General features: G+C 38.3%; 1 protein-coding gene across 11 annotated transcripts in view; it reads left to right on the forward strand.

Moving 5' to 3' along the window:
* SGIP1 (SH3GL interacting endocytic adaptor 1) overlaps window positions 1–14,890 on the forward strand; it is a 211,607-nt gene that overhangs the window by 93,202 nt on the left and 103,515 nt on the right. For 7 of the 11 annotated variants that reach the window (XM_060023453.1, XM_060023445.1, XM_060023466.1 and 4 more), the window contains 3 exons: window positions 4,171–4,234; window positions 9,196–9,220; window positions 12,193–12,264. In XM_060023453.1, coding sequence (XP_059879436.1) covers window positions 4,171–4,234; window positions 9,196–9,220; window positions 12,193–12,264 — 161 coding nt within the window. The remainder of the gene's footprint in view (window positions 1–4,170; window positions 4,235–9,195; window positions 9,221–12,192; window positions 12,265–14,890) is intronic. The other 4 variants (XM_060023475.1, XM_060023520.1, XM_060023498.1 and 1 more) reach the window with 1 other exon arrangement.

Here is a 14,890-nt window from a genome sequence, read left to right on the forward strand (position 1 = left end):
TTGAGCTATTCTGTTTCTTTTTTATTGTGATAAAATACAAACGACAAAATTTACCATTTTGGCTATGTTTAAGTGTATTCAGTACATTCTCAGTGTTGGGCAACCATCACCACTATCCAGTTCCAGAACTTTTATATCATCCCAAAAGGAAACTCTGTACCACTTAGGCAGTCACTCCTCATTTCCCCTCTACTCCACCCCTGGCAACCTCTACTCTGCTTTCTGTATCAGTGAATTTGCCTACTCCAGATATTTCACATAAATGGACTCATGCAATAGGTGGTTCTTTGTATCTGGCTTCTTTCACTTAGCATAATGTTTTCAAGGTTCATGCATGTTGTAGCATGTGTCAGTATCACATTCCTTTTAATGACTGCATAATATGCCATTGTATGGGTACATCACATTTTGTTTATCCATTCATTAGTTCATGGAGAACTATTTCATTTTAAGGGAGATTTTATTCAGAAAATAATTGTAAACTAATCAATTGGACATACCTTTAGAGGTTTGATTACATATATGTATATATATATATACATATATATGTATATATATAGGCACCTAAAGGCTTTCAAAGAAACCTGATGTCTCTTTGTAGAAGTTTGAGCATGAGAAGAAGTGCTGTATATCCAGAAGCTCATGAGATAGTACTGGATCTGACCTATGGATTTAGGGTTCATCTGCATACAGATGGAAAATAAAACCATGTGAGTGAATGAAATTGCCCCAGGGAGAGAGTGTAAAGGAACCTAGGACAGAGTCCAGAGGTACTTTGGGGATCCATGGAGGGAGAAGGAGCCTCCAATTTCCTCCCTAGAGATGATGATAAATAAAACCTAACTCAGGTGAACCCTCAGGCTCATCATTTGCAAAGAAAACATCTCCTACTTTTTCACAAGGTTTGTAAGAAAATTAAATGAGTCAACATATGCAAAGCAGCTGGTACCTGGCCCATAGGTAGGACCTCAGTAATGATAGCTACAAATATTACTATATATATTTGTGCTGTCACTATTGTCAGTTTCTGCATGTTTCTTTATTTCACTATCTTGTAATATCATATCCAGGACTACCTATTTTGAAATAAGCTCTCCTACCCTCTTAAAGCTCAGTCTGTTTTTAATTTTGTTGTTGTTGTTGTTCCCAGACTTTGCTAGCTTCTCCCATAATACCAATGGAAGCTAAAAGAATCTAAATTAGGTGAAGGGACGCTAAGAGGCACAGGCCAGACTTCCGACCCAGTTCTGCATGCACACAGGAGGATGTTCTCAATTCCATAGCTTGGAAGAAAACTGTTCTAGCCCCAGATCATCAGGACCTTAAAATTCTTTCTCTTTAGATCTCTTTGTTTTGATATTGGCAAGGGAAAAGTTATTTACTTCATTTCTCAAAGACACTTGATTTTTTTTCCCTCCTATTTTTGGTAAAGAAATAGTTGACAAAAATTCATGACCCAGCCTAAAAACAATTACACTATATTGGAGTCAGAAGTGAAAAATCATTGGATATACTGTTTTTTAAGCTTATCATTTTACCAGACACAGTGTCTTAAACTTGTTACTCCTGTAAGATTTTTGACTGTCCTTGCTCTCTTCTGAAGAATTTCTTTGAATATTTTTAAATAAACTCTCAAAAGACTTGACCACACCTCTCCATTCACTTTTAACATGGTTGGTATGACTGTTTCTTCCTGGGTCTTCTCAAAAAGCTGTTAAGATACGAATAACTTTTATATTTCATAACTTTGTTTTAGTCTTTCAGAGTTTTCTTCATACTCTTATAAACTTCTCATATCTTTCCACCTTTCAAGGGGGAAAAGTCTTCCGTGTTTTTTCTTATGCAATAATTCGATTAGTTTTGTTTTTCTGGAATGTCACATCTCTAGTGTATTCCTATTTATGTTCCATATATGGGAATGTATTTTACATATGGGAAATATGACTTTCAGTGAAACTAAAACTACAGAATGGCATTGCATTTTGTGAACATATGCAAATTCTTTCATTCCTTATTACTGGCTGATTTGTTGTACACTGAGAGATGGAAATACAAAAAGAATGTAACTCATACTCATCTACACAATTAGAAATGATGCTGGGAATGGACTCTGTCTCCTGAAGCCTGATCCAGGGCACTTTTCACTGGAAAATGGACAACTCGTGACGTTCATGACCTAGTTCATGTTGGCTATTATCCAAGTTTGGTGGTCAAAAACAGGACAGAGTCTATGGAAAATTACTATTGCCTGCTCTGTTACTAATTTAATACAAGAATTACTGGAATTTGTCTGTATTTTCTCATCTGTTTGGTAGGGCATGCTATCTCTTGTCTCATGGTCAAGTTGCAGAAAATAGAGTAATTTGAAAACATAAGATAATAATAGCATTTGGTTTATAATTCTATAAAAACCAGTAGTGACTGGTGAATATAGCATTCATTGTGACTCCAAAGCTGAATTAGAAGCATGGAGAAGCCAAGTAAGAGACTTGAAGCCCAAGAACAATTATAGGAGGAAAATGATTTTAACTACAATATTTTGTCCCTATAAGGAGATAAGGCAATTACAGGTGAGAAGAAGGAAGTTTTTCACAATCAAAATTAAAAATGAACAGAGAGGAGGTGTTCCTAAATATTATGGGTGGGTAGTTTTAAATGTCAATAAGTTTTCTATAAACTCTTCACGTGGAGGGTAATGGAGAATAGCTTAATGTGGGAGGAGATTTTTTTTTAAACAAACATTGACATTTTAAAGACCTAAACATCTTAAATGGAATGACTATTCAAATACAAAATTAGACAAACCGAGGCATTTTGGAGATTATATTTGAGTAGTATCCTAAGAGCCAGATAATGAATGACTCAGATCATCTGAGTGGTCTGGGCTGACTCACATGTTTTAAAAAAAGATGTCATCAAATCTCTGATTTTGTCAGTGTTTTTCCCCTTGATCCACCTGGTAGTGCCAAACAAATCCTGAACGTCAGTGACTTTTCCAGCTCTAATTTGTCAGGATGAAGTTCCAAACCACCAGTAACAAGTCTAAGGTTTTGACTATATAGGCATTGGTATATTTGAATAATACTGACTAACATGAGAAACACACAAGCCACATATGTAATTACAGGACACGTGGGAGATAGGAATCCCTGACAGAGCCTTGACAGGAGAAGAATAGAAGATACAAGAGTAGGCTTGGTTTGTCCAGGATGGAAGAAAAGGAGACTTCTTACCCCAATACCACCTGAATGATGCTTCCTGGAAAACATCTTAAATCAACAAATATTATCTGGTTCCTCTACTTGGCGTAGAGGACATACCAAGGGTATCCTTGGCCTCTGTCCTAGAAAGGCTTACAGTCTATGAGGGAAACTGACGTAGGAACTAATAAGTGGAATGCTTTGATATATTGTAATACATATAACAGCAACATTTGGGGGAGCACAGGATAGTCAGTTCTGACAGCACGAAGATTGAGAGGCCCTCACAGAGGAGGGGGCATTTGACTGGGCTGTGAAGGCACATATGGAAGTTGTAAATATCAACAAAACAGGAAAAGCATTTCAGCCAGTGGCAAGGACCACATAAAGAGAAAAGAGATACAGGAGAACAGATATTGGGGATGTTCAGAGAATCCAGTATAGCCACTGAATTGAGGAAGTAGAAAAAGATGAACTGGGAATATGGGATACAAAGAAGTGTCAGGCCAATGTGGCTGTTTTGTACGGTTTACATAATCTCTGTCTTGGAACTATCCTAGTGTCCAGAATCCGCCTACCCTGGAAATTACTGTTCTTCTAAGTCTGTGATGGGGTTTCTTGGCACAGCGCCAATTTGGGCGATGGCTAACAATAGTCTAAGAAAAGCTTGCCTACTTTATTGTACTTTGTCCTGATCTCCTTTCCATTTTTTTTTTTTTAATATTCTTACATTGCTCATAGGGCTAAGAACTTACAGTGCCATGTCCTTGATAAACATCTGTTGAAAAACAGTAATGAATCCTATGCACATGCACACACACACATGCATACACATGAAGAAACTTTCACGGGTTTTTGAACGTTCAAATTTAACTAATATATTGCAACTTTAAAAATATGTTCACTTGCATGTTGCTAGGAACATTCAAATAGAAAATAGATTTTTTGACCTTTTGTTGTTTTCCCACAGGATTGAAAAAACGTACAAGGAAGGCCTTTGGAATACGGAAGAAAGAAAAGGACACTGATTCTACGTATGTACTTAAGGAGAGCACCACTGCTCAGCATCAGCTGGCTGTGACCGTGTGGAAACGCAGATCTGCTGTGGTCTGCTGTATAGCAGAATAATGAACCTATAAAACCCCTTATTTGACAAGAAGCCCTGAAAGAAAGTTAGAAAATGCAAAAATCAATAGTTGTTTAGGCACAGGTGAAAAGAAAAAAAAAAAAGCAACTTTAGCTTTTCATTCTGTACGTTTTTATCGTGCAGAAATTTTATCACAAGGTGCTGAGAATTGCCCTGTGGGCTTGTCCTCTGAGAATTTATAATTCATGGAATAGAATATCTATCACACAAATTGAAGTATCTTTCATATAACTAAAAGAGCTAACATTTGTTATGACTACCGTGGTAACACGTACTTAGTAAACGCTCAGTGAATGGTAGCAGCCACTACTCCTGTTATCATTAATACAAATTAATATGTGGTAAGTTCCTTAGGAGCGATTAGAATTGGAATTTCCAGGGAATTGGAGGGTGGGAAAGCTCATATTTGAATACATGATCAGTGAAGCTTCAAAGAGGGAGGAGCCTTGATTTTGGCCTTCAAGAAGATGAGGACATGCGTTTCATGCCAAGGGACAACAGCCAAAGCAGAGATGTGGAAAAGCCAAGTAGGTATTCGGGACAAGCTAAACAGAGCAGTCTGTCTACTTGTCGGCCACACGTAAATGTAATAGTGGGAGGCAAGGCTGCAAAGGAGATCAGGGCCAGATAGGAAGGGCTTTAAGTACCAGCCAGGCTGAGGTGTCTGGGCTTCCTTCCTTAGGCAGTGGGCAACCTTGAAGCCTTGAAGGCTTTTAAACCAGAGACTGTAAAGGATTGGGGGGTAAAAAGCTATTTTTTGTCCAGATATCAAGTTTTAAGTCCCCTGTTCTTACCTTTTCTTTGTGTTTTTTCTTTTAGTAAATAATTATTTCATGGAAGCTGTATTTACTCTAGTCTTGCCAATTTTTCTAAATGATTAAATTAGAAAAAAATTTTTCTGAGCATTATATAATTTTCATTATTTCTTAAGAAATTGCCAACTTTGATACATTAACCAGAATAGGAGATGGTTCGTTCACCAGAGTCGGAAGACCTGGGCTCTGGTTTCAGCATTGCCAATAGCTCCACGGACTTAGAATACACTTTCCTCTAATGGGCCTCAGTTTGCACTAGATGGAATTGGATTTCCATAAAAGGCCAGACACTGTAGCAGTCCGTCTGTCAACAGAATCCTTTGCCACCTACAATGTGCCGTGTGTTGTGGGGGACACTATTAGACATATCTCAGGAGAACATCATTAGCAGAAAACAAATCCATTTTTCTTTGAGATGGTTTCTGTAACTGACTATACATAATCTCTGGTGTGTGAAGAAAATTAGAAAGGAAAGAAGCTCCCTCAAAAGGAAAAAGAGGTCAAACAACCTCCCCAGGGCAGACTGAGCTCATTTACAGGTGGCCAAAGTACCACTCTTCCATCACCACTTCTAAAAACATGAAAATGAGGAAGTTACTCTTCATGGCTTTGTGTAGATGCCCAATATCTCTCTGAAATATTCTAACAAGACATTTTCTTGTAAAATCCCAAGCATCTGTCCTTTACTTCTTATCATCTGAGCGCCCCAGTTTACTTAGGTGATAGCAAATTAGCTATAAACTGGTTCCACCAGCAGTGATGGTCAAAGGACAAGACGTTTAGTGTAAACCTTTGCTTTTCATGAGCCCCTGCTCTCTAATTGGGTCATATATCATTCTTGCAGAAGGCTGGAGAAATGTTCTGGCAATGTGCTATCCCTTCAGATTTAGGTAATGCTTATGTTAGTCTGCAGTCACTGAAACCCTGTTGATACAAACTGTTTTCAGGGCCGTTGCAACTCCGTGAGGGTTGACAAGTAACCTGCTATGGTAGCTGCCAGTTCCAACTTCAGTTGATTGAGTGTCCTTAGATAGAGTGGGGTTAGAACCAGAGCTTCCTGATTTGATCAACGTTACAATGGCTGATAGAAAGAGGAAAGGAGAGAGGAGCCTGTGCTACGTGGCAGGCCCTGTGCAGGGTATTTTGTATGTACTGATATCCTTTTTAACCCTCATAGTAATTCAACAAGGTTAGAAATAATATCTCAATTTTGGAGATGAGAAATCAGTGCCAAAAGGAATTAAGTAACTTGCTGAAGGCTACCCAGAAAAATAAGACATGGAGCCAGTATTCTAGTCCAGAGTCAAGTGCCTATTCTTTGATTACTCAGAAAAAAAAAAAGAATAGATGGGCAAAATTATATTCAAGACCAATAGGAGGGTAAAAGAGAAAAGGCAGCAGTGGCAAGAGGTGACTGTCACTTTTTAAAATAGAGGCAAAGTGTTCCTGGTAGATGATCAGTTTTAAAACAGAATCAGTAAATATAATGGGTCTGCTCTTAAAAAGAAAAAAAAATTATTTAAAAATGTATAAAACTTAATAAAAGGGGGTTAGGCAATAAACTGAGGACACATGCCCCATTGTCTGAGGCTGCTAAAATCTCTCTCTCTACTCCCCATCCTAGGTCAGCTTGTATAATAACTTTATTCTAGGTAGCATTTAATGAGTATTTACTATGTTCTAGGTACTATTCCGGGCTCTTCATTTATATTAACTTATTGAATCCTTTAACAACCCTATGAACTATATGCTGTTATCACGGCTGTTATATAGATGAGGAAACTGAGACACAAAGGAGTGAAGTACTGGTCCAAGGTTATGCAACTAGGAAATATAAGTTGATTGAACCTGGGCAGTTGGGCACTATAGCTAGTGCACGATACCACCATGCTTACTGCTGTCATACGGGGAAGCAGCAGCCCTATTTCCATCAGTGGATAAGACAAAGGATCAGAATAGATACCAACGCTGCTATGTACAATTACAATTATTCTGATTAAGATTTTTGAAGTGCCATCCCTAGAGCTGTAATATGCATGAGACCAAGTGGCCTCCCATTTAAGTTCCCCTATAGCTATGCCCTTCTACCTGGACCAATAGTGGGCAACACCACAGCCAGGACTATCTCCAGAGCCTTGTCTTCTCCACATCTATCACCTGCCCCGAAAGACAACCCCACGAGGATCAGTGCCTCTGGATGTGTCCTATGCAAAATTTGATGCAATCTCCTCTCTATCAGTTCCTTTGGCAGAGGCTGAAATCCTAGTAAGAAATGCTCATTTTTTGAAGTGTACAAATCTAGGGAAAATTGACTTTGATGAATATGGGTTGGTACCTTTCCTCTGTACTTTCCTACCACCTGGGTTTACTACGGCCATAATAACCCACTGGATTTACTTGCCTGTCTCATTCTCTCTATGATGAGCATGTCTTCTTCATTATTTTATCTCCTGACCCTAGCCTAGTGCCTGGCCTATTATAAGCACTCAATAGTTGTTCAATGAATTATATATAACTTTTATTGGCTAAGACTCTTCCTATCTTTCTATCTTAGATGAAATTTCTTTGAACCAACTTTTTCCCATAGCCAGCGAATGTCCAAAGATCCTAAGATTTCTGTCAACTCCCATGGTCTTTCAATATCAGGGTCCTCTCTGCTTCTAGCCCCTGTATCACTGATTCATCCCTGTATCCACATGGACACAGAAATGATTATGGAAAATGATGCTCTCCCATCAAGTGTTTTGTAATACAAGTAGAATATTCTGCTAATTTTGAAGGGGGTGTTGGTGGGGAAGGGGAATCACATCTTGAAGCCAAGAAGATGTCCCACCAACTCTGCATTTCTCTCTCTCTCCTCTGTCCCACCCTATGAAGCAATAAACAATTTTGTCACTTGGTCCCACCTGCTAAGGAACAGTTCCAACCACACCAAACTCTTCAAGATTTCATAGTCCACCCAGGCACTTACTAAGGTTTTCTTCCAAACAATGCAGGTCCCCATCTAAGCATAATTCTGGTCTCCATGTTAATAGAATAATATTTTTCTAGCTCCTTACAGAATTAATTAATATAAGAAGTTATAAAGTGACTACTCTTTTTCTTCTCTCTTTCTCCGATTCCTCCAGCTCAGTTTTCCAAAGTAACAATAATAATACCCTTCCTCTATGGCTATAAAGTCTAACATGGCTGCAAGTGAACAGTTTTGTGTTCCTAGGGTAGAGACATCACGGAAGAGGAAAAAACCTGTAACAAACAAACAAACATTTTTGAATACTTAGTATGTGTCGGGAACCATTATAAGTTCTTTATATACCTTATCATATTTAAGCTGGCTTAGAGAACTAAGTAATACTCAATATGTTCAAGGTCAGAGAGCTAATAGGTGGTAGAGTCCGGACACCTGGCTTCATCCTACTCTAAAGCCCTTATTCTTAAGCACTGCAGCCTAGCTTCACCATGGATTAAATACCCTGGACTTTAGTCATCAAAGCAAGCCATTTAGCAAAATTGCCCTCCATTTCCTGTTCTGTAATCAAAGGAGCAGTAACTCTAGAAATATGGAAGAAAATATAGATTCTTAAAGTAAGTTGAAAACTACTTTGTAGTTTTATAAGTTCTTCTTATAAGTATAAGAAGTTCCTTCTTATAGGGGGAAATTCAAGACCACTTATGGGGAGAAGATGAGAGAGAACAAATGGGTTTGCATTCCTGGTGGTAGTTTTAAATAGAAGGCTGCTGAGTGGGACAGCTCTTAATGAATTCTCCTCTCAAGACACTGCACCAGCAACTTGTGCCTTTTGGATTTCAGTTTTTAATGAGACTCTCCCTCCCACGCACACATACACACACCCCACACTCAAATATCACTCAACCAATCCATTTTGATTTGGCTTTCATTAGCCAGGTTTACTGGGGTTGGAACTCGTGAGAGGGGGGAGAAAGGTGGTTAATGATTCTTATTGTCATACTTGAGACTATGTAGCAAGAATGATTCATTTTCCTAATAGCTACCAATTTCTTTTTGTTACAGAGGTTCACCAGATAGAGATGGAATTGTAAGTATTTAAATGACCATTATTAGTAGGTTTGCACTTCAACCTATGCTAGTTTAAATTTCTTAAAGCCCCATTTCTTCTTCTTTTTTTTTTTTTCTGCAAGGGGAAAAAAATTAGCTTAAATGACTTTTCAATTACAACTTTTTTTGTTGTAAATTTTGTAGTCATTGCATGGGACATAAATGCAGTCTTGGTCAAGTTAAACTTATTTATTGCATTCACCAAAAACCCTGCCCCAGAGTAGGCAAGCAAACCAGTCATCAATATGGTGGGTCAGAAGCCAGACAGTTCCTGCAGGGGCTGCTACCATCAACTGTTATTTCGTTTCCTATTTAATGATATAAGAGCTCCTTATATGAGAATGTTTTTCTCCAGCAGAGGCCACAAAGTCATAATGGATCTGAGATCCAATAAAATTGAAAGAAGCTCTTCCTCTTTCGTAGTTGAGCTGCAGATACATTTTCTATGTTAAATTCATTAGTAGGGAATAGTCTGGAAACCATTTATGCCTGAATTTACAGCCTGGAGGAGGAAAATGTGTCCACTGGGTTTAGATTCAACAGTAACTCTGATTCCTTGCTGGTCACCAGATTTCTTGCTTTTTAAAGAAATCTGTGGTGCATGGGCTTGGATTTATCTGAGTTGTGCTTATGCGAGTCTGCACCAGCTTCTAAAATGACTTCCTTCAAATCTAAATCAGATGCCTATTCAGAAGGTTCAAAAGAACAGCTGTTACTGAAGGAAAAAAAAAAAAAGGGACTCGCATTAGGCTCATTGGGCTGAAGTGGGAATGAAAATAAACCAGATAGTTAAAAATATTTTCTTGAAAAATCACCCTTTATAATATTAGACCTAAATTGGGGTGTTAATTGTAGCTATGGTAGGAGTTTTTCTCCCATATTTGACTCAAGGTTCTTAGCTTTGGGACGCCTTTTGCATTCATGTAGTTCTCGCCATGAAATGTTAAGAAAGTAGACTGAAATTTATCAGACATTGGGTAACACTATAATCAAGGCTCTATTCAGCAGGGGAAAAAAAAGACCCAGAAGACTCAGCTTCTCCTCACCTCTTGCTTCTGGCTCAGAGCCCTCTCGTTAACTCTGTCTCAGGTACTCTCTGCTTCTGTGTCTTCTCTTTGCTTCTGTCTTGGTCCCCTCCCTGAGTTCTCTTGTTCCCTTCATTCTGACCCTTGCAAGGCTCTGTGAGATAGTCTCTGCTTTCCCTCCCTGCTGCTTCCAGGCTGGTTTGCTGTTTCTTGCTTCTCTCCCTGTGGCACCCTCAGTCTTGTCCTTTTTCCTTTCTCTAAAGCTCCTCCCTCCCTGCTGTTCATTGTCTCCCAAGGCCCCACTGCTATCTCAGAGTTCTCTGGTCTTCTAGGGACCACGAGTTTAAATCTCGAGCAGAACATGCATCCCAGTGCTTGGCACAGTCCTGGCGGGCGTGTAGCAGGCAACTCTGAGTATGTGCTGAGTCAATAAGCCCAGCCATGATTCTGCGGACTTGCCCACCCTAAGTCAGGGCTTCATCCCTGAGTTCCCCGATCCTCCTTCACTGTCACCATTCTCAGTCACATCAAGTTATTTATCAGCAGATGTGCCTTCTTTGTTCCTTAATTGGAAATGCCATGAATGGTCATGATTTTAGGAAGGAAGAATTATTTAATTTCGATTTCTCAGGAAATAATACAGACCTGTTTGGAAAACAGGCTGCATTCGAAATAAATGCAGGTTCTCAGAAACAGGGTGTACAGCTTCCTAGGTAACTGGAAATTATTGGCCAGCTGCTAATTTTACTATTTGGAAATGTACCTTAAGTTTTCTCCACATACTATGGTCACCAAATTTTGAGAACGTCTTATGAGACCAGTGCTGTAGGGGTCCAAGTTTCTGTTCGCATTCAGTCCCTGGAAATCTCAACCTGATTTTCTTTCAAACTCAGACTGATTTCTTTAAGACCTCGTGTCTGTGGAGCCAGTCCACGTTTATGTGGCTGAGTTAGCTTTCAAATTATTGCTTTTTGAATATCTGAAGTGGAAATTTATGGTTTCACTAATGTGGTTCTACAAACTACAGGTTGTGGTGTGCCCATTTAATGCTTATAGACGACTTTGTCAATGCAGGGGCCACACGACAGATTTAACTATTTAAATTCAGTTTCTCAAAAATCCAGTGAAGCCCATCTCTGGTGACACTGCTTTTGAGGTTTTATCTACAGAGCCTCTGTGGCCAGGCTGCACGTATCAAGATGGGCTTACCTTGCTCCCCACTGGCTGAAAATGCCTACCCTCGGCCGAGCTGTCTGTCTCGATGTCTGAAGCTTCAGGCAACTGTGTGTGATGATGCAGTCTAACCCAGAGACAAACTCTGTTTTGTGCAGGATACACTCTAAGTTTTTCCTAAGCAGTTCAGATTTCCATCCACACCTAGACTGGGGGCACTGGGGGTCACGGCCGTTGCTGTGAGGAGATCTCTGCTCATCCTGAACACGTGTGCAAGAAAGGGTCCGGATTTGGAGCTGTCAACTGTGTGTGCTGTGTGTATTGATGTCTCCCAGGAAGGCTTTGATCCAGGGGAATATATGATGGAGCTAGCCTTTTCAGACGTCCATTAAAAATGCAACCATTTTTATTAAGTCTCTTTGGTGTGTCCCGGTGTCTGTTCTCTACCTGTAAATTAAGTGCCGGCTGAGTGAGGACTCGATCCACGTCATCCCTAGTGCCTGGGGTGCCTCTTCCTCCTTCCCTTCTTCTCCTGGCCTAGCCACACCGGCCTGCTGAATAGAGCCTCATTATGGGCCCCAAAGTCCACTCTTTGCTTCAAGAACCCTGCCAAGATTGGTAGGCCCTACAATTTGGCCTAGACATTATTTCTTCTATGGTATGCTTGCTGACTCCATGTGATTCTTTATATGTGTCTTGAAGAACAAACAGATCCTTTAACAACTTTTTTCTACATGAAAACAATCAATTGCAGCAGCCCAGCCCACATGAACCACCCTACAATAGCAAAGCAGAGTGCGCACGTGAAGGAGGAAAAAAAGTTTCGGTAAGGAAACAGATTTTAGTTTAAGATATCAAAGGGGTTGTAGAAACAGTGAGTAAAATCCCAATTTGAAATTTGAAGAAAACAACAGTAGCACTTAAGAAGACTCTTTCTCAGATAATATTTCCCAATTACTTCCTGAATACCCAGGGCCAATTTTTAAATCAACCAAATAGACTCTATATGTTGACATCCAAATATACTTTTAAAAAGTGATCAGGCATAAGAGACGTGTGATTCCTATGTCTTACACAAAGGATAGGGATTCCAATTTTAAAAAGAATATGCTATCTCTAAGAAAGCCTTGGCTGTAATATAAACACCACCATACAAATTGAGTAGTTGTTTATTAGGATAAGCACCACCTCAGTAACATCAGGAATTTGGCAGGACCTTGGCCTGTGGGATCTAATGTACTTGACAATGGACTTGGGATGCTGATCCTGTCCCAGACTATGCAACAACTATAACTGTGTTGTCCAACACGGCGGCCACATGTGGCTGTTTAAAATTCAGTGCTCACTAAATGTCCATCGACAGCTGAATGGATAAAGGTGTGGTGCATATATACACCACATCTTGGAATTCCACCATGGAATATTCCACCATGGAATATTACTCAACTATAAAAAAGAATGAAATAATGCCATTTGCAGCAACATGGATGGACCTAGAGATTATCGTACTAAGTGAAGTAAGCCAGACAGAGAAAGACAAATATCATATAATATGATATCAGTTATATGTGGAATCTAAAAAAAATAATAATGATACAAATCCTATTTACAAAACAGAAATAGACTGACAGACATAGAAAACAAAGTTACGGTTACCAAAGGAAAGGGGGGGGGATAAACTGGGAATTTGGGATTAAAAGATACACACTACTATATATAAAACTAGATAAACAACAAGGGCCTACTGTAGAGCACAGGGAACTATATTCATTGTCTTGTAATAGCCTATAATGGAAGACAATCTGAAAAAGAATATATATATATATATATATATATATATATATATATATATATATAACTGAATCACTTTGCTATGCACCTGAAACATTATAAATCAACTATACTTTAATTAAGTAAATAAATAATGTTTTAATTCAAAAATAAAATTCAGTTCCTCAGTCACACTTGTCACATTTCAAGTACTCCACAGCTACTTGTGGCTAGTGGCTACCATATTGGACAGCACACATACAGAACATTTACTTCTTCACAGACAATTCTATTGGATAGTGCTGTTCTATACAAAGTGAGTCAAGTCTGTCTCAATGGCAAAAAGATTATATTTAGGCAGTGTATCATGTGCCTTTAATACTTCTCACCAAGGAAAGTTATGTGGCCATGATCTGACCTTGGAAAAGAAGAGCATTCACGAAGGAAATTAAGAACTTTGATGAATGTGTAATTGAACACAATTGTTACTACGTTTATTGATTTAAACCATGATATTATCTGAGAGCAGATAATAAACCTGACCAAAGTAATATACCTATTAAAACATGATCAACATTGCTGTAAGCCTCAATTATCTTTGAATAACAGTCATATATTCAAGTTGTAGAAGTTATTTATGCTAATTGTGGAATTTTAGAAAATACGGAAAAGAATTAAAAGAATAAATAATTATACTCCAAGAGAAAAATCACTGTTTATATGTTGATGAATAGCCAACGTTGCTTTAAATAGTAAGCTTAGTTTTTAAATAATATTTCCCCACTTAACTTACATACTTCCTTGCTTTTTCACTGTTTTCCAATTGAAAAATCAATAGAGCCATTACCTCCATATTACCACTATGAGCTGCTTAAATGGTTAAACCAGGAGAATTGTTTCTTCCTTGGAGTTTGACCAGAAGAATTTCAGCCAGGTTCTGGATTAGCTTTAACTTGATAATATCCACTTGCAAAACCAAATATATTTGTAAGAATTCACTAGTATGAATGAGGCCAAATTGCCAATTTCTCTAATGAATCTCTGTGTGTGTGTGTGTGTGTGTGTGTGTGTGTATGTTTGCATATGTTTTGAATGTCTGCCCCAAAGAATGTATTTTTATGATTTGTTGTTTGTGTTTAGTACTTATGTTTAAAATGTTCCTATTTTAAAGGAAAATTTCTTTTTATAGGCTTTGCTTTCTCTTTATCTCAATCTTCCATTGGTTTCCATGGAAACTGGGAAATTTTCACTCAGCCCAGATCTAGAAAATTCAAAAAATCGAGGAACTTTTTTAGTCATAATGTCGGGTATATGTTGTCAGGAAAGAAACATACACACACATATATTTATTTTGTTTTTGTTTAGCTGAACATATCAACTATCTTGGTTTTGAAAGGCTTTGATTATGGAGATGAGCTTATCATGGAAGCAAACAACTGTAGAACTTTGAAAATTTTGAACTCAGTAGTTTATCTAATCTCTTTAGTTTTCAGATAACAATTCTTTGTATTGAAGAATTGTTTGATAACTAAAAGGTCTATTAATAGTACTATACTGATCACAAAATTCATCAGTTTAGTTCTTTGAGATCAGCTTAGTTTATTTGATTTCTTATTATTATACATTACATTTGTATTTTGAATTTATTATACATACTATCTAAGAAGGATTTGGAGAATTTT

Source organism: Delphinus delphis, chromosome 1, assembly GCF_949987515.2.
Source record: "Delphinus delphis chromosome 1, mDelDel1.2, whole genome shotgun sequence".
Taxonomy (NCBI): Eukaryota; Metazoa; Chordata; class Mammalia; order Artiodactyla; family Delphinidae; genus Delphinus; species Delphinus delphis.